The 25,178-nt window shown below is 34.1% G+C and overlaps 1 protein-coding gene across 1 annotated transcript; it reads left to right on the forward strand.

The window, feature by feature from the left end:
* Positions 1–11,077: 11,077 nt before the first annotated feature.
* LOC122607332 (probable thimet oligopeptidase) lies at positions 11,078–23,960 on the forward strand. Its single transcript, XM_043780290.1, has 20 exons — positions 11,078–11,286; positions 11,576–11,697; positions 11,984–12,147; positions 12,624–12,714; positions 13,183–13,362; positions 16,865–16,945; positions 17,167–17,244; positions 18,039–18,131; positions 18,228–18,308; positions 18,417–18,579; positions 19,035–19,155; positions 19,275–19,344; positions 19,419–19,526; positions 19,674–19,771; positions 20,207–20,252; positions 20,399–20,495; positions 20,597–20,670; positions 21,404–21,508; positions 22,396–22,476; positions 23,627–23,960. Exons 1-20 carry the CDS (start codon positions 11,160–11,162, stop codon positions 23,750–23,752), a joined length of 2,106 nt encoding a protein of 701 aa, XP_043636225.1. The 5' UTR covers positions 11,078–11,159; the 3' UTR covers positions 23,753–23,960.
* The last annotated feature ends 1,218 nt before the right edge of the window (positions 23,961–25,178 follow it).

Consider the following 25,178-nt stretch of genomic DNA (forward strand, 5'->3'; position numbering starts at 1 on the left):
AAGCTATCAACCTTTTCATCTCCCTTTAATTATCTAATTAAATTACCCCACCTCATTTTAACCCTCCAACTTTTTTTTAACCTTTTTTTAGTGGCAACCGAAACTCTCAACCTTTTCTTCACATTTTAATAATTTATCCTTAACATTATAAACTTTACATAACTAACCCTTTTTTAATTTATATATTTTTATTAATAACAAAATACATTACATAACACTTAAAACACATTACATTTTAAAAGGAAAAAACACACACGTACGTAATAAAAACACACAATGCATAACTTAAAAAAACATAACTACTCTTCATCGTCATCATCTTTGATTAACATTTTTCCTAATCCACGGTAAGTGCGTTCATTGAGCCACCACTTGTCGTGTTGCGGGCATTTGACTTCCTCTGTTGTTTTGTCTTCTCCGCAATTATCATGGTACGGTTCGACCCAAGTACATTAGTCACCCAACATGTGACTGGCCTTAAAAACATCATCGACCACCCTCCTGATCCTTTTGGCCTCATCTTGCAAAATATATGAATATGTCTCTTCGTGTTTCGAGACCTTGCGACCTGGTGCTTCTATTGCCTTAACATGTTACTCGCATTGTCGTCTTTTCTCCCATAGGTAACCCAGGACCACAGAGAGTTCAGTTTGAAGGAGGGTGTCCTTTTTCTTCCACATGACGCAACCCTTCTCCAACCTCCTGCGAGCTCAAAGCTCGCGACCTCCAGTTCGCGGCTATCTCGCTCAAGTGGCGCCTGGATCTCGCCCTAGCCTCCGCAGCTCGCGGCCATCTCCCTCATTCCTCCCCTTCGGCTCCCTCCCCCATAAAGATATACATCAAATGTTAATTATAATATAATATAACGTGTGCGTACAATTTATTTATACATTGATATGGGAACGAACTATTTGAATAGATGATCTTGAGTCTTGACTATTGAATTACAATTAAAGTCAAAATTTGAAATGATTTTTGAATCTTAAATCCTTGCTTTTAATCCCTTGATTAAAACTGTTTCAACTTTGCTAGTTAAGTTGAAAACAACTTTATAATAACCTCATCCGAATATATATAGTATATGATCGATTTCTCCCAAAAAATTGGAACATGATTCACTTTCTGTGTTTATTTTTTTCAATAATAATAATATAATATTAATAAAGATGTATCATAAAAATACTAAATGAAGATAAAGATATATCATAAAAATACTAAATGAAGGTATAAATAACTTTAGATCTTGCTAATGTTACCCATAATTTAAAGTTGTAAAGCAATTATGCATTTGTTATTTGCTAATTGTTTTAATAGTTATGCTAGTTACACTACACATATATCCATTACGTATACTCTTAGGTAGATAAAACTCCAATAAAAACAATAATTTCGACAATAATAATCCTAAAACTACAAATGATCATAATCTCGCAATAAAAGGGCAAAAGGCTAACAATCTCGCAATAAAATACAACCATCTAAAGTCTAAACCTAACAAATGCGCCCTTAACCCTAAAACAATTATTCGTATACTAGATAAAAAGTTTATAGCAATTTGTAATTATATATATTGTTACTTTAGTTTTCTTATTGTTTTAATTCGACCTCATTCACAAACTAACATAACTACCTCGTTTTTGTTGTTATTGTTTGATCCAAACTATGGCCCAAATTTCTAAAGTATGATCATATAATTTTTATCGGTGGATAACGGGCGTAATGTATTGTATATATCTATCTATAACTCTTATAAAAAAGTAGTTAATCAAGCTTTTTAAAGCCCTCTTGCAATCTAAAACTATATTGAAAAAATGCCACGTAGGATTTTATCCTATGTGTCAACTCCATATTTTTTTCAAAAATAAACTATATATTTTGAAAAAAAAAAATCAACTTATATATATATTAATTAATTAAAATTAATAAATAAATAAATATATTGTAGAAATCTAAGATCTTCTCATTAGATAAAATGATATCTTCTCTTTAACTAAAAAATCATGTCTATACTTAATGATATTTCATTATATTTTTTATTCAACATTACATAAAGTTCTTTTCCTTTTTTTCTTATGATGATTATATGGAAGTTTTCAAAACTATATGAATATACAAAAATAAAACAAATTAAGTGAAAAAAATAGATTTAATTAGTTAAAAGATAACATCGAAACTCATAAATCTTAACATTATATTAACTACACCTTGAATATATGTTCCACATTTAAACTTTTTGTTTTAATAAAACAATATCCTCTTTTAAGTATAAAAACTACCTTGGTGTATACCTTCTTCTTTGCCAATAGCCGGAAAGTACAAATAAGATGAGTTTTATGGTAAACGTTCAACTAATTAATACACTTTAACAAAAATCCTTAGGGTTTCGTTTAGCAAAACCCAAAAAAAAAATTGAGTCATATAAATTCAAGTAATTGTAAGTCACCCGAAGTCCGAGACCTACCCCACCGTTAAACCAAATTCTACATCCTAATTTTCTTTTTCCTTCTCTTTTGGAACGACACATTCTACCTCTTCTGGATTAGTCAATTAGCTAGATTAAACAAAAATTAAAACCACCATGGTGTTGATAATCCATTTCTAAAAATCGCAGCAACACCTTCAAATGAATATACTGTTTTACTTTTTGGATGTTAAGAAGAACATTCAACACATAAGGCATAGTCAAATTATCCTCTTTGAATTATATATCCAGCCAATTCTAATTTTTCATGTGACTTTTAACTTTTTTGGAGAAAAATATAGTGGAATTGTCACTCTACATTAAGGATCAAATTGTATGTCTTTAAGTTTTGTTGTAACAAGACGACTACATGATACATGTTCTAGATGTAGATCATTTTAGTGGCAACAAAAGGCAAATTACTAGAATTACTAGAAGAAAAACATATTACTAAATTCTTAATGATAATTTAAAGTATAGTTTAATAGCTTAAGTCCTTCTATCTCTTTAAGTTCATATTTTGTCAAGCTTTTGGTTGAATCTATTTCTGTTCAACCATATGTTTATATGTTACTAAACTATTTATATAGTTCACATCACGTAATTCTAATGAAATATGTTCGCTATCGTTTCTTCATATATAAAGTGTATTATATAGATTTTTATACAACTCGCGCATCGCGCGGGTCAAAAACCTAGTGTATATATATATATATAGGGTAGCATTCCAGTGAGAACATGTTTTAAATAAGAACAGTAAGAACAGTTTCTATCATTTGGATGAAAAAAATTAAAGGTCATGATGATTAATGACATATTTGAAAATATGCATTTAATTAGTGGCAAAGATGGGTTTTTATGTGTGTATTAAAGGATAAATGAGTAACTAGATAAATCAATGAAAAAAGGAAAAAAATAAATAAAATGAAATGCATATACATTTTTCACACGTTGATGGAAGTTAAAAAAGCAGTTACCAATTTCGAATTATTAGGAAGGGAATAAAATTAAGTGGGTAATTGGATGCACCTATCTTGTATAAAAATGGATGCACTTCGATCTGCTTAAAAAATGAAAATGGATGCACGCTTTAAAAAATATGGATGCACTTCTAGATAGAATCAAGTGGATGCACTCATATATAAAAACGAGTGGATGCAATTATATATTCTATGCATCTATTCAATCTAGTGTCTAGGACGAAATAAACAAAACCATCCATCGATTCCAAGAAAATTTAATACACTAGAAAACATTGCTTCTTTCTTATAACCTTACTTTCAATTTCAATTTTCATATAACTTCGTCAAAAAACAAAATTATTATAAATCAAGTGACCGTTTGAAAAATTATATATAATGGAAATTAAATTTGAAAACTCATAACCGATCAATCAATTTATTATTATAAATTAATTGTATTTTATAAATGTCTTAATTACCCTTTTTAATGTATGTTGATTTGTTATTTTCCTATTGGTTCTTATTTGTTCTTATTTTTTTAGTGTTCTCATTGGATGGGCTTCTGATGTGCAAAATCGAGCTTTAAATTTATAAACTAAAACTACCCAAAAACTCACTACTACGCACTCACGGGCAGTGGACCCGATCGTTTGTAATATAGCTAAGAGGTAAGTCTGAGTTCGTTCTCAGGGACTGTGAAATGATTAGTTGCTTGTAAAATGGGTTGGAAAACGGGTGTTGCTTCGAAATTCCTTTTTGACAATTAAATAAATTTGTTTGAAAAATGATTGCATAAATTTATAAGAACAGTTCAGACAGTATAATTAAAAGTCATCCACCTTGACTTCCCTCGACTTCAAATGTGATTGCATTTAACTAAGGACAAATTCTTTAGAATTTAAAGATAGTCGTGAAAAGGTTAATCTACTCACGTAGTACCACCAACCGTGAATAAATTATCGAATCACCTAACTACTAGTCGAATTACCCAAGCCGGTACCACCAAAACCGAGACAATTCTTCTAAAAATCAGTTTTATTGACTATCAAATCATCAATTGAACCTATGTGACAATAACGTGGTACCACCAACCGATATCAATCACGTTGACAAAATTAATCTTTTCTTAAAACGATATTCACTACCATACCATGAACTAGTGATAATTACTTATAGACAAGTAATCGTTTTAAAATCATATACACATTCAACTGGTACCACCAACGAAGAATCATATGCAACCAATATCGAAATTAATCAATGAAAAGAGTTAATATCATCAAGATCACAGAACAACGATAATTAAATAAACCCCTTTGAATTAAAAATATTGCAATCACATTATCCGTCTAGTTTCATCAAGGTGGATGATTAAACAGTTAGCCACTCATGATCAATTCACAATAATGAATAAAATAGAAGAGAAACATGATGTACCAATTGTTTGAAGAAAATAGAATGCAAGACAATAAGTAGATACGATCTAGGTGGGTGTCCGTGAATCTTCAACGAATCCGCCTAAGAAATAATCTTGATTGGAGGAAGAAGAACCCTTGTAGAACAACTCCTAGAAAGATTTTTGATACTTGAAATTCGACCTAGGGTTTTCTATTTATACCCCTCCAAAATTTGATGCAGAAACAAGGCAGGGCCTATTCTCCCGTGCACCCACTGCGGCGCAGTGGGGTTTTGCCTTCCCTCACTGCGGCGCAGTGAGGTGGTCTTGACTTTGACTTGAGGGTGACTGCGGCGCAGTGGCTTGTGTGACCACTACTGCGGCGCAGTTCAAATCCACGGCCTCCTTTCTTATTAACCAGACTGCGGCGCAGTCCTTCTGTTGCCATCCCCACTGCGGCGCAGTGGGGGCAAATCCCACTAATTTTCGTGGTATTTGGCTGCGGTGCAGTGGGCTAGTTCATTCCCACTGCGGCGCAGTGAACACTTGTACAGAGCCGACTTCTTTCGATCTTGATTACTTGCCAAACTCTGCCGTCTCTTTCACTCAAATCAACTCTCAACATCATATTGCACTTCCAGGCCAATAATCATCCGAAAATGTACCAAATGAATGCGTATCCTGTTTAGAGCCTGTAAACACTAACAAATACCATAAACGCGCCAAATGCATACAAAAACGACTAAAAACATATAGTAAAATGGCCAATAACGATGTGGGTAATGGGCATAAATTAGTCACATCAGCTTCCTATATATATATATGTATATTACAAAGTGTGTAATTTATGTGGTTTTACATCTACTAATAAACAAAAACATAATTGTAACGTTCTTTGATCAATATGTGTCACATGTCCCTCTTAATATGTATCCTAATTTGCATCTTTTTATATTAACTAAAATATTTATTATGCTATGTTTGTTACTTACTTACTATATATATTATTTTAAAAAATAATCTTAATTGTTTAAAAATAATTAACTTCCGTATAAAACCAACTTAACATTAGGAAACGAATTATAATATCTATCAAATCTACATCTATACTACCTATATAAACAAACTATCCCTTCCCCCATTCAACTCTCTACCTTTTAATTACCTAATATACCCTCTACATTTAAACTACTTTCACACACCTTATCCCTGAAATTCTGAAATTAACCTTAATAAAAAAAACCCCACAACTACCTAAAACACATATTGTTATAAAATCTCCATTAACTTTAAAATTATTGCTGAAGGTATTGCTACGGATAAGAAAAAACATCTTAATTGTCATATATTATATTACAAAATGTTTAAACAATAATTACTTTTTTTTATAACTCACGAAATTACGAACCGATTATTTTTTTTGTATATTCGTATTGAATTTTAATCTTTGACTATTTATTTTTTTAATTGTCTTAGTCTTCTCCCATACAATTGTAAGTGGTTATTTTTCATGGTTAGTGTTTGCACTTCATTATTTTTTGTACCTAATACGCAATTTATTTTTAAAATGATATATACGGTTAGATCCTGCATTGACGTATCTCATGAAAGTAAACTGAACGCTATAAACCGTTACGGTGTTTAAAGCGTTATAGACCGTTGTCGTTGCAACGCGCGGGCACCACTCTAGTTTAAATATACCTTAATAAATTGATGAATATTAAATATTATTTTAATATAGAAAAGTTTGATGGTTTAAATCGAGATATAGATTGGCATATATTTTTTTATTATTGATATATATATATATATATTCTAATTATCAATTTTTTTATTATTAACATATTTTAATTATCAATGGTTGACTTGATAGGTTGTTACTATATTAGAATTATAATGATTAATATCTGATAGGATTGTATGTTTACGTTGAGAAAATTGTAAAACATATCCCTACAACAACTAGTAGGTCTTGTAAGAGATATAGAATATGGTTGTAAGGTACTCGGTGAATATATAATTGGAACATGTGTTGTGTTGTATGTATATATTGGTATCAATATGATACCATAGATTAAGGCTTTAAGGGGTTCTCTTTGATTTACTATATAATTTATAACTACCATAGTACCATTAAAATCGCTTAGTAGTTAGGTGTTTTGATAGTTATATAAAATGTTTTAAATTCGAATATATTTTAGTAAATAGTTTAGGACGATGTGAAAAAAATGACTTGAAAAAGTCACAAAATGCAAATATTAACATATATTGAGTTAAATTTTTGCATATTTCATTCATATATCTAATTTAATCATGTTGCATGTTGGGAGTCCTTAACACAAAATGTCAACACCCTAAAACTTACAAAGACAAGTAACATAAAACACTAAATCTCGAACATCACTTTAGCAACAACCACTTCAAGCAATTACATTTCTGTTATCAAAACTTTTTCTCCAATCATTTAATTTTATGTATCTTCAGTTTTGTTCACTTATCTAAATAGTACCGTTACAACAACAACAAGATTCAATTCCTAATTTGTAACACCCAACATTTAAAAATAAGGATTTCCAAAAACTTTTTCCTAACGGCGTTAAAAGAAGCGGAATTAACTTTAAAAGTCCAAACCAGTAAAATCTGTTTGGTTTATTCATTAAATGGTGTTACTAGCCATATCATCAAAATAAGTCTAAATGGAAATCCATCGGTTGCCCAACATTAAACAACCGAGTACATTATCAATACAAGTCATTAATATTTAAACATAAAGCAAATGTCTAAAGCGAGCAGCCACTATGGGTAATCTATAGCTAGCTTCAAGATCATCTACCCATGCCTCACATCTTCTCACATCTACCTGCTCACTATTGTTGGACCTTAGGGCACAACACATTTAAAGAAACAAGTGTTAGCTAACGAAATAGCTAAGTAAGATAACACATAAGTTATAAAACGTTTGTCCATTTAAAACATTATATAAAAGTCATATTAAGTCGTTAAGGCACATATCATCTCACATACATATCATAGCATCAACATCTTTCATATTAGGATGGGTCATCCTAAATGTGCCTAGTCATCTTTTGCATTATCACATATCACATTTGAACATCTTTATAATTGTGACAAAAGTCACGCATCTCATATAACACATGCATCTCGTTAAGTGTGACATAAGTCGCACCCGACTAGATGAACCACCATTCAGTAGTACATCAATGTCGTTAAGGAATGGCAAGCCAATCCAGGAGTAGTCCGTGTGTTCAAAGACATTGGTGGGTAATCACTCCACCCGGAGATACTCAAACCACGTAATTACGTTGCAAGGAGCCACCCAAGCAACCATATACGCACCCGCCGGGCAAGGGCAAGTACGGGTTAAGCTTAACACTTTCACATCAAATTTACGAGCTCGATTTCACATCACATATAGTTTAGGTGTTTACACAACCTAAACAATCATCACATATACATCATTACGTTTTGGCCCTTAAACGTGCACGTGTCATGGCAACTTAATAAGTCTAGTGAACTAGATGAACAAGCCATGTAATCATGCACATTTCACATATCATCATCATACATCACATTTCATAGCGTTTCATTTCATATCATCACATCGCATACATTGTTACATCACGTACATCGTCATATATCTTTGCATATCGTATATCATTACAACATTGCATAACATTTATCATCTTAGATCGTACATCATTTCATATCATATCATCTATTAAGCATACATAACATCTCATAGCAATACGTATAATTGGGGTAGCATTTCAGGCTTTTATATGCATCTACATAGCCCATATCACCTCCCGTATAATCCCGAATACCCATAAGCAACCAAGATATCATTAGGGGAAGTTTTTTTTATGAAAACTATGTTTTTGTTGAACCCTCAGCATGTCAAAGTAGTGTATCTTACCTCAATGGAGTGCACAAGAAATGATAACGTAAGTTACCGAGCTTTGCAAATATTCCGACTACCTATAATCATTAAACGACATAATGAGCTAATAAATACCCACTCACTTAAGGTCATGACTCATGTATAAATATCTATAAACATGACTCATGACGATGCTTGATGCATCGGACATTCGATTAATACTTTAAAGCTTACATAACCCGACGAAACTCGGGATACACTCACTAAATTAACCTTTCTGGAAACTTGACATTACAATCATCTTTCAAAAACATTTCCATTAGAAAGTAGACTCTCTCACGATTCTGTGGATATCTTATTTGTCAAAAACGGAGTTACGGTTCAAAAGTTATGGCCATTTGAAAATTTCGTCGCTATTGCGTCGCAACTACCAAGTTGCGTCGCAGCTATGTGTCACTGTTTTCCAGTTGCGCCGCAGCTAGCCCCGATTCTGCACAAACCTCATTGTTTAACCTCCAAAACTTAACCAAACACACCCCAAACCTTATGAACGACTTTTGCACCTCAAAATTCACTATTTTAAGACCATAATGATGCAATGAAATCATTGATTAATCCTTACTTGATTTGCATCACATAATTAAACGTTTTAGGTTACTAAAACGATCAAAACACACGTTTTTGACATCAATTGATCTTCCAATAACCTAGACCAGTTATGGATCTGATTATATGATTGAAAGGACATAAAATCAATGTTATTATACCTTGGATACCTGGAGATTACAAAGAGGATGCAAAAACTTGATCAAAACACTCTCGAATCAACCGAATAACGATGAAATCGAACAATAGGATACCATGGAACAAAGGGAATGGATAGGGCTTCAAAGGAAATGTATATTATCTGATTTATGAGTCTAATGACAGATTATTAGACCCTTAACCCGTTTTTTAGTTTCTAGCTTTATCAAAACTAGTCCTTAGACTTCCTTATGGCTCATATTTAGCTTAAAACACCTATGGGGAATACTTACAACACATTAAACACTTTAAGCACCTCCAAAGACATTAAAATATACCTTAAGACACATTAATACATGAATCATTAAGGCTTTAAAACCTTACACATAATGCACATTAATCACACATAAACATTAAATCTCTTAGAGACTTAACGGACACGTTGTGTTGACTTAACGACTCAAGTCAACCGTTAATTAAAAGTTCGGGATGTTACATAATTGCAGAGCATAGAAAATGTGAGATGTATACAATTTTATCACTATCTAAGGGTAAATAAACTACTTTCATAAAGGACTTTCAAAAAAACGAGGAAATAACATGAAAGTTTAAAAATTTAAGTAACCATGTCTTGTCGGCGACAACACTTGGCTACATTAAGAGTAGAAAAAAATAGCAAACATAACACATAACATACTTTAGTGCAAATTCAACAATACATAGTAAATAGGAACCCATTTGAATATATGAAGTATCAACAAAAGCACATAATAAACATAACCATTTCAAACATGTGGGATGAGACTTGAGAGCAACAATTATGAGTGACATGTACAAGAACTTTTTTTTATCTCTCGATCTCAGCAAATCATATAAGCAAATAAAAAAAGTATCAACCACACAGACATACATACATATAAGTATAAATTAACTAAAAGTCATGAGGTCCGACGGGTTTAAGAATAGTAATGGACACTAATCAACAACTTAGGCTATCTAACTGTCATGAGCATTACTCTTGAAATTAAGTACCCTTTTACTTATCTATCATATTCGTGTAAACCAATTAGTCCTTTAAGTATTTTCTAATTGGTCATGTTTTCTGACCAGCCATGCGTTACTGAAGTAAAAAACAAACACTAGAGTCACCTCCCCGGTTTAAGCCTACTTATTCTCATGACCAAACCAACTAAAATGGTTAAACAATACCAAAATCGAAGTAAAAAGTCCACGTGACATTTACAAAACATGGATATATTGCTAACGAGAACAAAATCAATAAGTTATGATCTAATTATCATCAAGCTATATTGACACGAGACGTATTACGAATAAACAAACATCGAACATTTTATTAATAAACGACTCAAAGTTTATCTGATCATTTACGAAAAAAGAAATTTATCTTACACAACATAAGACCTCAAATTATATTTTACATCATATCTCATATATATGAGACTTAAATTAGTGACTACCTTTTAAACTTCAACTTCTTTTAATTAATTTATATGTATGAAAAAATTAAAGAAAAAAATTCCAAAAAATTGCCGCCGTTTGTGACGATAACAAAATCACAAAAAATTCATTTCCCCCAAAATTTCCCTCCTGTTTCCTCCTTTCCCTCTCTCTAGTCAAAATCGATAAAAACAATACACCACCGCCTCCCGCACCTACTAAACACCAACCGACCCGATGACGTCACGTAAACGAGGGAATGCCAATCTGCTAGTGCTCACCGGAACCGCTGCTTTCTTAGCCTTCGCCGTTAAATTCGCCATCGATTCTTTTAACTCCAAGCGAAACTCTCTCAATAAAAAAGGTATACATACGTATCTCTGTATCTATATAGATACATATACTTATTTTGTGCTATAAATTTATAGATACATATACTTATTGACTTAATTTATGCAGTCAACGCACAACATAGCGAACGCGTTTATCCGTATCTGTAAATGAATTCCGATTTTTTTTTAAAAATAAAATAATATGTATTTATGATTCACATAAAATTGGTAATGTTTAACTTGAATTTTTTTTTAACGTTCAATTTTTTTAACTTCAATTTTTGAGGTTTAATTATGTTGAATAAATTCAAATGTTATCAGGACTCCGAGGATCGAATGTTAGGATTAATCTCACTGCTCCGGAAATACTTAAGCTAGTTGATCGTATAATTGCTAATTCGAAGGCGATTCATGACGCAGTAGCGTCCGTTCCGCTCGATAAGGTATGTATCATTTAACGAAGTTGATAATTTATTGGTACCTAGTTGTGAGAGTTTATTGAGTTAATATTTGCGTGTTAGGATGTTTCATTCCATTTAGGTATGTAATTTTAAATGAAATTGAAAATGATTGAAATCTAGTGTGAGAGTTTATTGAGTTGATATTTGTGTGTAAGGATCGTGTAGTCGTGTGTATATATATATATATTATATATATATGGCTATTTAACGGTAAGGTATATATATCAGGCTACTACTATTGGTTGTCATTTTTTATTTTGAAATGTAGGTCACATATACGAATGTTATCTTGCCTCTTGAGGAATTGGAAACAAACCAATTCCCATTGGTGCAGTCTTGTGTTTTCCCGAAATTTGTATCTACTTCTGACGAAGTGCGAAAAGCAAGTGCAGAAGCTGAAAGGAGAATAGATGCTCATGTCTCGGCTTGCAGGTCTTATTTATTTATTTTTTTTTTACCATTTTGTTGCATTCTTTGGTGCCATGTTCATCGTGAGGTGTGGTATGATATGTTTACTAAAAAGGGGGTAGCAGAAGTATAGCTATACAAGATTATTATATTTCCATCATTAGTTGTTCATGTGCTAGTAAGGCACCAATGTTCTATTAGTCCTATGCAAGATGTATATAGATTATAGTTCCCAGACTACCACTAGGATTAATAGTATAGATATTTTGTGAGGTTCAACTGGTGGATTTGAGTTCATTGGGGTTGGGTTTAAGTTCATATCAACATGGCAAGCAGCTAAAATGAGGTTTAACAGGTGGATTTGAGTTCTAGATTGCGACGTGAAGTGTATAATTGAACGGGAGTTATTATATGCTTATACATATATTTTGTATTCAAACAATATTATGGGATGTTTTCACTTTTGCGTAACTAACCTTATGTTAATCTAAGTTGTTCAGCCGACGTGAAGATGTGTATCGTGTCGTTAAAGCCTTTGCAGCAAAAGGGGAATGGATGAACATGGAATTAAAACGCTATACACTGTTCCTGGTATGATTTGGAAGTTGATCAATTTTTTTTTTTTGGTTTTTTAGAAGTGAAGCCATCTAATGAATACGTGACATTGTATGGTCACTGACGAGTACTTTGATATGAAATATTTATTACCCTGACAAAGCTGTTATATTTACTGAATTTTAAGCTACTCGGCTTATTGTTTCTGAATTTCTTGATTTTCCAATGCATTAGTTATAGAGCTGTTGATCTTGGGTGATGTAGAAGTTGTAATATTCAGCCAAGGGTTTAGGATTTCCAGCTTGACGACACAATAGAGAAAATGATTGCCTAAACTTGTTTCTTCACTCATACATTCTTTTACATTGTTTTCAAATGACAGTTTCCTGCCACTCTGCAAGATTGAATGTGTGTGGATAATGGATATTGTGTGATTTGAGGAGTAACTAATTAGGTTCGTCAGTTTCTTGGTTCATATACTTATTGTATTATATTCAGTGACAGGTTAGAGATTTTGAACGCAATGGAATGAATCTTACATTGACAAAAAGAGAGGAACTACAGCGGTTAAGGGCTCAAATTGATGAACTAAGTTTGCAATATATCAGAAATTTGAATGATGACAACTCGTTTCTTCTCTTTAATCACTCAGAGTTGCTTGGCTTGCCGCTAGAGTTCCTTAAGGTTTGACCTATATCACTCTTGTAATATAACAATCATGCTGTAATGTGCAGGTTTTTGACAAAACTAGTCTGTCTCTTCTCACATGTCACCATTTCGGAATATTTAGCTACTTGTGAGAATGTATAATGGGGTAAGGGTAACTAAATCAATCAGAGTTTAAAAATGGAATTCATAACCGTCCTTATAGTACCATGCAGTGAACTTATGGACTGCAATTTATCCATATACCCAGTAATGATTTAATTGAACCAAGGCTTATTATTTCCTTATTGTGGGCCGGGAATGATCTAGTTGTTAATAACAACCTTTAGCCATAGCACAACGGAAACAATTTAACAAGAAGATAACAACGGAAAATAGATAAACGACACACGAGATTTAACGTGGTTCGGCCCCAGTGGGGGGCCTAGTCGACCGGCTGCAACTAGGTTATTTTATTAAGCTCGGAACCATAAAATTACAATTACAATTGATGGGTATATATAGGAGGACAACTAGGGTTTCTTGCTTGGTGAACAAGGAAACCTAATGGGCTTCTTAACCAGCCAACTAAAAAGAGCCCTAAGGCCAAACACAGGCCCGTAAGGCCTTCACACCCAACAATTTCCCACTTGAAGGCCTTGCGATAAATTTCAGCCTGCCATTCAAGCAAACAATATCCCCATCATCCAGTAACTCTATTAATCTTCAAATAACCGAAATCATCAAGCCTTCAGTTCCAAGAACAAACTAAAACTTCAAAACAGAAGTTTCCCAAGTCTTCAGTTCTTTATGAACAAGCTAAGATTTCAATAAAAACAGATAGGAACAGAAGTCTTCACAGGTCCAGCTCCTAAGAACAAACCAAACTTCAATCCATGCATCCCAAATGTACCTAGTTGCAACGGCCCTTTTCATCAGTCACCTGAAAGGCCCATTGAAGCTATAAACCGCTCCAATATAATCAGACACAACTGACTCAGTCATGGCAAAGTCCACCAATGACTCATTCTCAATCTCAACCGGCTCCTACTGATTTCAAATACCGGCTCCAGAGACTCCAGAGGAACAACACTCTCTACTAGCGGTAGCATCACAGGAGAGATTTCATTCGGAACCCTGGTCTTCAGAACTTAACGTCGATCTCAACAAATGTCAAAACACTCATTGTGCTCCCACTGTTACAAAATCCCGTCCAAGTTTAAACCTCTGAATACGCTCAAACAGATTACCTTACCTGAAAGTCCCAGAGTCCTCTACCGCACACCAGACTCGTATAACTCTCGAATTCGCGAGCCAAGACTTTTCTCCGAAAGTTGGTTCAGTCTTCCGGTAGTGCAGTAATTTGCACACTCCAAAAGTCTAATCAACAGATTAGTGCTTCACTACGGTAGGTAACATTAAATAAAGCAAACAAAAATCTGTAACAAGAGTCTTCACTGCCTTCCAATGAGTCCCAATGCATCAACCCAGACACATTTCCATAAGCAGAATTTTATCAACATCAGGCGACTCTAAAACCCTGAGCACCTCATACAACCCCACAAGTGAACTACGCACAGCTCTCACTGTCCCTGTTATTCCAACCCATGCTAACCCAGATTTCATGAGACAAACCTCCACTCGTATTCAACCAACGAAAACCTTCGCCTAATACTAGTACAAAGATCCACTCAAAAGTTAAATCACTGATCAAAACTAAACAATGAATAACATCCATAGTTCCAGACCAGTTAACAGCGAACGATCAATAACAGCAATAGAGAAAACAAATGTTAGTTCCATGACTTGACTAGCTTTTTTCACTCGTGTCGACACTAGCAACCGGAACAGGACACTCAAACCAAAGCACTCCAAACCCGCTAGCTCTATATTCTTCAAAAAACGGTACCACATCCAACAGAATTCCAATCCACTCCAAAGCACCTGTATATACCCGGTCGAACAAAGGTTTAACCCTAATCAACCTAATACCTTGTTTCAATGGACTAACTTCAAACGATGGTACTTATCTTCTTTTCCTTTCTAATTGATCAAGGTAATATCACAACAACAAACTTAGTAACAACCACTCGCAAAAAACCACACTCTAATCGTGAACCAGAATAACCCGAGATACAACTCAAACAATAACTGAACAAAGACAGTACCTCAACCTCTGATTAATGACGAACAAGAATGTCATGATGGTAACCAAGAACAGTAGCCAAATACCTTCTCGAACAAGAAACAAACCAGTGCTTTTATCATCTTCCAATCGATCAATAACACCAAATAACCCCAAAAAACCAAGAACCCTAACAGAATTCCAATCAGTGACGACTGACAACAGCAAAGACAGCTGCAACAGCGGCGGCAGGCGGTTAACAGTGGTGAAACAGTGGTGAAACAGCGGCGGAACAACAGCAAAACTGCTGCAAACCAGACCCAGAAACAGATCGAACAAGAAAGAAACGGCAGCAGCAATAATTGCAGCAGCGAACAACAGCAAAACAACAACAATTCAGCGAACAAAGAAGCATTCAGCCCCTTAAACGCGATCACAACAGCAGCCAACCAGATCAGCAGCAGCTACAAACAACCACAAACAGCGACGAACAAGGGTAGAAGAAACCCTAATTGTGACGGCTGTAGATAGCAGCAGGCTGGGAGAGAAAACGGCGAACAAGAGAGACAAAACCGAAACCCTAATCGCGAATCACAGCAACCTGGTCACGGCTGTAAAACAGCAGCAGTTGCTGTAAACAGCAGCTGAACGACAGTAATAAATCAGCAGATACAGCAGGAACAGATCCGAAAAACAGCAGGTCAGCAGGCTGTAGAAAATCAGTGAACAAGGGAACAAAACAGAACCCTAATCGCGACACATACAGCAGCCACGAGCAAAAAACAGAGTCGAATCAAACCTAGCTCTGATGCCACTTGTTAGGAACAACCCTTAGCCATAGCACAGCGGAAGCAATTTAACAAGAAGATAACAACGGAAAATAGATAAGCGACACACGAGATTTATTAAGCTCTTAACTAAAAAGATGGGTATATAACAACGGAAAAGATGGGTATTTATTAAGCCTAGTCCACCGGTTGCAACTAGGTTATTTTATTAAGCTCTTGAACCATGGAAATTACAATTACAATTGATGGGTATATATAGGAGGACAGCTAGGGTGAACAAGGAAACCTAATGGGCTTCCTAACTAAAAAGAGCCCTAAGGCCAAACACAGGCCGTAAGGCCTTCACACCCAACACTAGTTACCCAGCAATGTTCTAACTCAACCATCCATGCGCTCTGCTTATTTTATTTTATTTTTTAACATAAAAATCTTGAGTAACCCAACTTGCTGTAGTTAATTCTTAAAAACAAACTTTTGATTCTCCGACATATCTATATTTATATTTGAGTGGCAATATGATCCTCCTGCTGAGTGCTGTTATTATATACAGTATTAATTAGCAAAAGTTGGGTTTTTTTGGCCAATACCATGTTATTACCTTAGCAACTTATGTTTGATTCTGTTATAGAGCTTAAACAAGTCTGACGATGATAAATATAAGATTAGCCTGAGGAGCCATCATGTCTCAGCTGTGCTGGACTTTTGTAAGGTATGTTCGGAGTTTTTAAGATAATCTGAATTGTGGTCATTTTTTACTCTTTTACTTATTTGTAATACAATGACAAATGTCATCTTTTATATTTGTCGTTTTAGGTTTTGTTTCTTTTTTGACTTCGTCTGTGATTCTTTTTGTCTATAATCTTCAGGTTTTTCTACGTCAGTTGGTAGTTTGGTACAATGATGCTAACATTTTGTTTCACTAAATTGAAGGTGGGAGAGACCAGAAGGGTTGTTGCCGTGGCATATGGTAGAAGATGTGAAGCCAATCTTCCCATATTAGAGAAATTGGTAATCTTCTATTTTGAAAGCTATCTGATGATTCTTTTGAGGTTAAATATATTAAACTGCTAAGCACATACTTGTGTTTTTTTTGGGCAATGTCCCACATGTAACTGTGAACTTTTAACATCCGAAGACAGAATTTGTTTGCAACTGGATTCGGTTGTATGAAAGTTACAAATGCTTTCATGTTTAAATTAAGAAAGGGGAAAGCTTAGATAAAGCATGCAGTACCTATCTTAGGTAAAGCATGTGTATTTTAAGGGGTAAAGGGGGGATTTATGTAAAATTCAGGGGGGGTTGTGTATATTTATCAAATTCAAAGGTTTAATTTGTAACATTTTTTAATATGACAGTACCTAAGATAGGTAAAGTCATGCAGTATGGATCATTTTCTCTTAATTTATTAGAATATATGTGTCTTATGAAATCTATTAGAATAACCATGAAAGAACTAAACAAAGTCTGATGACTCCTATAGATAACTTCTATTGCTCATTGTAGATACGCAACTGAAAATCTAATTCAAGACCACCAATGAATAATGCCTATTTATATGATTTTTGGGGCAACTTTGTGGAGGAACAAGTGAACAACAAAAATCAACCTAAATTTTGTATCTTTATCTGATAAGATGAAGGTTCAGTAAGCATCTGGGTGTTGAAAGATTAAGGTTTGGTTTGCTTATACATGCAGACTCTTTTGATAAATGTGTAATAAAGTAATAATTCACGGGTTCTGACTGAAGTTGTTATTGTGTTCAGTTGGTTTGATTGTGTCAACTTTGTTCGTTTTCTTTTCAGGTTCAATTGCGCCATAAATCTTCTAGACTACTTGGCTATACCAACTATTCAGACTTTGTTTCTGATCGTAGAATGGCAATGTCCTCCTCAAAGGTAATAGTGTGTAATAGTATATAACTTACGTCCTAAGCCGAGTCCTTTACGTTTTCTGCTTACTTGTTATCTATGAAATGAAATTGTAACATTCAGGTATTTGAGTTTCTAGAGGAAATATCTGCCAGCTTGAATGATTTGGCCTCTCGAGAACTTAACCTACTAAAAGACGTAAAGGTTATACGCAACTTGCTTTATACATATTTATTTCAATACCGTATTATATTTTGTTATAGGTTGAAAATGAGCATACTTATATTTGTTGATATGTTTTATTGCATTCAGAAGAAAGAGGAAGGGGAATTGCCCTTTGGAATTGAAGATCTACCGTATTATGTGAAAAAAGTTGAGGAAGAGCAGTTTCATCTTGACTTTGAAGTTGTAAAACAGTACTTTCCTGTTAGTTTAGTTCAGTCAGGGATTTTCAAAGTATGCCAAGATCTTTTTGGTAATTGCTTAACTTTTATGGTAATGGAAACAGTTAACAGGTCCTAGATGTGGCAAAGAGGGTGGGTAAAGCGGGTCGACTGTAATGATTTTAAACTGTTGGGTTTGACATGGAACATTGTTTGTACAGAAGATTATTTTTATAATATGTAGTGTCAACTATGATTACACTTGTTTTGCATTTCATCAATAATCTGTTTTTTTTTATAGATTAGAATGATTTTAGGAGGTTTTATGTAGTGAGATTACACTTTGGGTGCCTTTCTACCATTCAAACAATATGCCCATTTTTTTTATAAGGCAATTTTTTGATATTGCCTGTGTGACCCTTTAAAGATAAGATATTTTTGTGGATCGACCCAATGTTATTAATGGTTCGAAGCGGTCACCCTCTAGCTTGTTTTATTTGTTTAAATAATCAGGATAATTTTTAGCTCATACCTTTTGATGCTGCAGGCTTAAGATTTGAAAAAGTTGCTGATGCGGAGGTCTGGCACAGTGATGTTGAGCTTTTTTCAGTCTTTGACTTGAACTCCACTGATTTACTTGGTTACTTCTACCTGGATATGTATACCAGGTTCACATGTCAAGTTTTCTTTTAATGCTTGGTCATCCCTTTCTTAGGAGATTGTTAGCATAAGATAAGATTCATTAAACATATGATATGTGTTCATTTTGTGGTTTCTTGTTTGTCAGGGAAGGGAAGTACGGTCAAACTTGTGTAGTCCCTCTCCAGACTGGTTCATTGATTAATGCATCTAGACAGGTATATGTAATGCCTTATGGTTATTACAAATACAGGCTACTATGTATAGGTCTCACCTATAACTTTTGCTCTAGATTCCCGTGGCTTTGCTGGTAGCCCAACTAAAAAAGGATGTTGGTGATGAACCTGGGTTATTACGATTCTCTGAAGTGCTTAAACTTTTTCATGAGTTTGGCCATGTGGTATGTGAACTTTCGTTTGATCACTATTTTGATGAAATAAATCATATTTGTTTGTACTTAAAATCTTCCATTTTACATTGATGTCCATCACCAACATGGCTGATGTTTGTGGGCTGTGTTGGCTATTTCATAATGATGTGTTTTTAGATCCATTATATGTGCAATCGTGCATCATTTGCGAAATTTAGTGGATTGCGTCTTGATCCTGACTTTGTGGAGATACCTGCTCAGGTGTTAGAGAATTGGTACGTTTGTTGGTTTGAATCTTCTTACCTGTTAACCAGTGGTGGCAAAATTGTTGGTTTTGCTAATGTATGGAAATGGATATTTTCTTCAAGACAGGTCAACACAAATGGAGTAGGGTTGACCAATCATTTCATTTTTAGAAAAAGGTTTGCAAATACTTAGTGACTTGGATATGAAAATAAAAACTATTTTATTACTATAATGATCTAAGTTTTCTAATAGAAAGATTTAAGAGGTTGTAAGCATCGAAAATGCACATATGCCGACTTTTGATCTTTTGGCCTGTTTGCTTATTAGCTAATGTTTTGGTTTGACCAATCTGACACGAAATAGCCCAAAGATCTATTTGTATGTAGTTGGGTTGGAATTGTTTCCTACTGTCTATCGTGCATATAAGCTTACCTGATTTGGATTTGGAAAATCTTGGTGAATAGGTGCTTTGAAGTAGCTTCCCTGAAGCTTATATCTGGTTTTCACCAGGTGATTCATTTCCCGGATTGCATTTTAATGATGAGTACTAGTATTAGTTGCTAGTTAGAAGCTTCATATTTTAGGTCAAGTTTGTACTTGTTAGCTACTGGCTAAAAAGCATCTAAATTTGGATTTTGTATGCTGATCACTGTTAGGACATCACAAAGCCTTTAAGCGATGATGTGTGCAAATCAATTAAGAGATGGCGGTGTTCCTTTGCAGCTCTTAAATTGAAGCAAGAAGTTTTATACTGTAAGTTTTCGACTTATTGTTATTTTATATATATGTAACATATGTAAATATGTAATTACTTTATTTACCTTTCATAATCTGATGAAAAAGGTGTCTTTCAGGTCTTTTTGATCAGATTATTCATTCCACAGAAAATGTTGATATTGTCGGTTTATTTAAGCATCTGCATCCAAAGGTAATATACTGGTTTGTACTAGTGTACTTGATTTAAGAGGTGTTAGATTTGCATTATGTGGTTTTTCTATTCTTGTGACTTGAAGTTGCCCTTAGAAATAGGTCATAGGCTCAAATCCGTTTCCAACTTCATGTGGATGGTACCCAAAGTCAGGTGCTCGTTGTGTGGGGCTGGTCTTTGGAGAAGGATCAGTTGGATCCAAAGGACCACGAGTCAGGGTTCCTCTGCTGATCTAAACCTTTTGTTAGAATATTTGATGTTTGGATAAACGGATTTTGCTTCTCCTTGTGTCATTATTATTACTCAAATTACTGGTTTCATATCTAGTGCAACAATACCGATTCTAGAAGGGTAGAAAAAAGTTACCTATTTACCATTTTTATTACTTTTTTTTTATGAATGGCACAATTCTTATTACCTAGTTTAAGAGACTTCTACTTGCTTCACAAAACACTAGTTCTTTTCTGGTACAAAAAGGTGTTTTGTCTCTTAATTCTGTACGTAATTGGCATTTGTCAAACAGTCCAACACCTGATCATCTGGCTTATTACAACTTCAAGCAGGTGCATGTCCAAACCCTTATCTTATACAGAAGATTAATAGATCCTGATTATTCAATATCACATGACCACTTCCAAAGCACGCTTCAAAACTTGTCTGTAACTTTAAACGTAAAAATCTGGTCAGTTTCTTTTTTTTTTTTGTAACCGCTTCCTCTTTGTTGACTTTGCAGGTAATGTTAGGTTTACCGATGTTGGAAGGAACCAATCCAGCCTCTTCTTTCCCAAGTAGCGTTATTGGTTGTGAAGCTGCTTGCTATAGTCATATATGGAGCCAGGTTAAAATTTAACATGTTTCTACTTTCTAAACAATTTGTTTTCTTTAACTTGATCTGGTCAACATCATTATTTACTTGTACAATTCACAATAGAGGGAATAACATATATGCTTCTACTAGCAGCTAATTTAGGTGCTACCAAAGCTAATTTATAAAACAAATTTATATTTCCGTTTCTCCAGCTATTCTAAACACACTTGTAATCCCTTGATTACTCTTGAAAGCACCTAACTTAGGTGCTACTAGCAGCACCCATCATTTTGCCATGATGATATAGGTGTTTTGGTGGCATGAAAAATCTTCTTATATATAAGTCTACCTTTCTGAGCAAGATAGCATATGATAATTTATACTTCAAGGTTGCTTTTTCCAATGTTTTGAAAATTGGACGGTTTCGGGTAGCGGCTGGTAGGACTAGACCCTGAACCGGAAGGGTTACCCTTTTTTTTGTAACCAATACGGTTTATTATAAGCATACATTTGTTTTAATATTTAAACAGTTATTGCCTAGTTTCAAACTTGTAACTTTCTCTTTAAGAGGAGCACTCTATGGCAGCCAACCAGGAGTGGATGTTTAACTTTGAATTGTTATGTAATCTGTTTAAACAGCATTTTCTATAAAACAAAACTTAAAAAATGCTCCTTATAGGCTTTAAGTGCCAAGATGTGATCTCAGGACCTCCCATCTGAGCAGTCGCCCTGTTTGTTTGTTTTGCCTCCTTTGATATATCAAGATGTTTACAGTTCTATATTTATTATAATGATAAAAAAGAGGTTTGGTTTTTCCAGTCCGGTCACACTAATTGAACCATGAAAAAAGTTTTATTTGCAATGTAAATTATGACGAGAATACATATAAATACAGTATTAAGGATTTTTCATTACAGGTCTTTGCGGCTGATGTATATGCATCAAAGTTTCGTGATAATATTTTTAACCAGCATACAGGCATGCAATTCAGGAGTAAGGTAATCTAGCTTTCTAAATGCAAAAGATAATGAATTTTTTGGGAAGTTATTAATGATATAAATGTAACGGGTTTGTGGATGGGATTAGTGATGTTCTGATACTTCAATTAGATAATAGGAGATATTCTTTGCAAGTTGATGTAAATATTCTATGATTTACAAATTACAATCCTAGTGGCAACTGGCCTGTCATACCTTAAATCTAGGGGCAATTGAGGAATCTAATAATTGCAGCAAATTATCTATTTGTACCATACAAGTAATTCCTTGGCTCCTAGTCATGGAAATGAGAACCCCTGCTCTACGCATAACTAGAAGTGGGCCAGGTGGCAGTTTCAACTCATTTACTTATGAATGGGTAATTGTGTTGCTAAGCTTTATCTTTATTGGATGAAAAGGGTGATATCATAGTTTAGTTAAAATGGTAACTGGTAGAATTGGTCAAACTTGTTGAAAGTTATTTGAATTGTATTTAATACATATATGATATAGCCTTCTGGTCGCGTTATTATATATATATTTTTTTGAAAAGTGAATATCGCTTGAGAACTTCGTGTCGCGATTCGACAACGGGAGGTCTAACATACGTTGTCTTAACCGGGTCCGCGCTAGAGAGCTCCCTCGAAGTAGAAATGCCTATTTCAAATACCAAATGGGGGGAAATCCCCCTACTAATCCGCCTGAAGGCACGACGATTAATAGGGGTAGACCCTGCCCCCTCAGACTTGAACCTGGGTATACCCAAGCCAAGCCTTCATAGAAGGACTTTCCTATGTACTTCCCAAGTGTTGAACCCAAGACCTACATATAAGGCAGGTGCTCAACCACTTGAGCTAATTAAGAAGTACGGTCACATTATTATATAATAGACTAAACATCACTACTTTGATATATATAGATATGTATGTGTGTGTGTGTGCAGTTTATATAGTTACATACTTACATTTACCATATTAGATATATCTATGTATTTTAAATGGACAAATATTGCTTAGGTCAGCCTAACCAGACCAAATTGATTTGTTAAACCCACGTCATTTTTCCACCTCTATGCATAATTTTAATTTCTGATATGGAGTATTCTATAAGTTTGCTTAGTTGGTAGCAAAACTCAAACCACAATTTTATTGGATTTTTTAATGATCGACAGGTATTGGCACCTGGAGGATCAAAGGAACCTATTGAACTTCTATCAGATTTTCTTGGAAGGGAACCCTCCATCCTAGCTTTTGTTAACAGCAAAACCGAAACATCTAATGATGCAACTTTTAGATGACGACGCAACATCTTTGTCACTTGCAGGATCAATCTTGTGTTGATCTCTACTAATTTTGGTTTCTGATATAGAATGTTTGGGAAAAATAGGCCCATGTATTTGTAAACCTGATCTTTTGTTCGACAATTTTAAATTGCAATTTGGCTTAGAGGCCTATATATCTAATACTAGTATATTTTGACTTGTATGATAATCATAATTTTAATGATTCACTTGTTTTTTGGAATCCAAAGGCTGACCTTCCTGCAAGTTGGGTGCCATGGGCCAGTGGAATGGTTGGTCTGGATATTATCTATTGCAAAGTTGGTGTATAAATATATATGCCATGGTTGGTCATGAATGATTCATGATGGTGTCTTCCACCAATTTCCCCTGGTTTTAGCTTGAAGCTTTGCCAATTATTTGTATTGTGGGCCAATTCGTTTGTTCCACTTGGTTCTGGTACAAAAAGTTATTGGACCCTTTAGGGGTTGCATGGCTAGTTGGTTAATCTTTCCGTGCATCAATAGCTGGTAAGCACTGAGAGCAGTTAGTAGAGGTGACAAAATGGACGGATTGAGTTGATTTGGCAATGGGTCAAAATAGATTGATTTGGGCCAATGTAGGGGTGAGTCAAAACAGATGGATTGGGTCGGGCAAAGAAAGCTCTATTGTTGCAATAATTCAGACTAATGTTTAAACAAAAAGTAAACATTAATGTTTAGAGCATTCTAACATATTATTAATGGAATACGACCTGTTAAATATAAAACAGCCTATGATTTGATTCGATAATGGAACAAAACTGGCTTTTGGTTAGGATCACCTGTGCCTTGATAGTTCTAGTTTGTTGATTTTAATAATGAAGAAAATGATGGTTGAAATTTCCTAGGACAGATTTGTAATAATAATTCAATCTTAAAACTTCCAAAGATGAAAAAGGAAGAAATTGTCGAGGTATTTGAGGAGATTAAAATATAGACAGACCTTACCCTACCACAATAGAGATAATGCTTTCAATTTCTACCTAAATGGTAGAATAGTATCTCCATATATTGGTGAGGCTTTGGATCTCCTTTTGTGTCATTAAAGTTTTGTATCTTTTGCTTCAAAAGCAATGCTTATATTCATGTTGGCATTATTGGATTCTAATTATTTGTATACATGCAGCCAAAGGAACTTGTACCTTGCCCTTGATTATACCTTTAGAAATTAAAAGGCGATAGGCCATTCTAATGAATGTCAATCAATTATTATTATTATTATTATTATTATTATTATTATTATTATTATTATTATTATTATTATTATTATTATTATTATTTTTCTTTTCAATGCTATACAGATGTATTTGTTCTACTTTTAACTTTACTATGTTTAACCCTACATTTCAATCGTTCTAAATTTTGTTACTCGTATTAGTTTTACTTACTAATTTTACCTAGTT

Source organism: Erigeron canadensis, chromosome 1, assembly GCF_010389155.1.
Source record: "Erigeron canadensis isolate Cc75 chromosome 1, C_canadensis_v1, whole genome shotgun sequence".
Lineage (NCBI taxonomy): Eukaryota > Viridiplantae > Streptophyta > Magnoliopsida > Asterales > Asteraceae > Erigeron > Erigeron canadensis.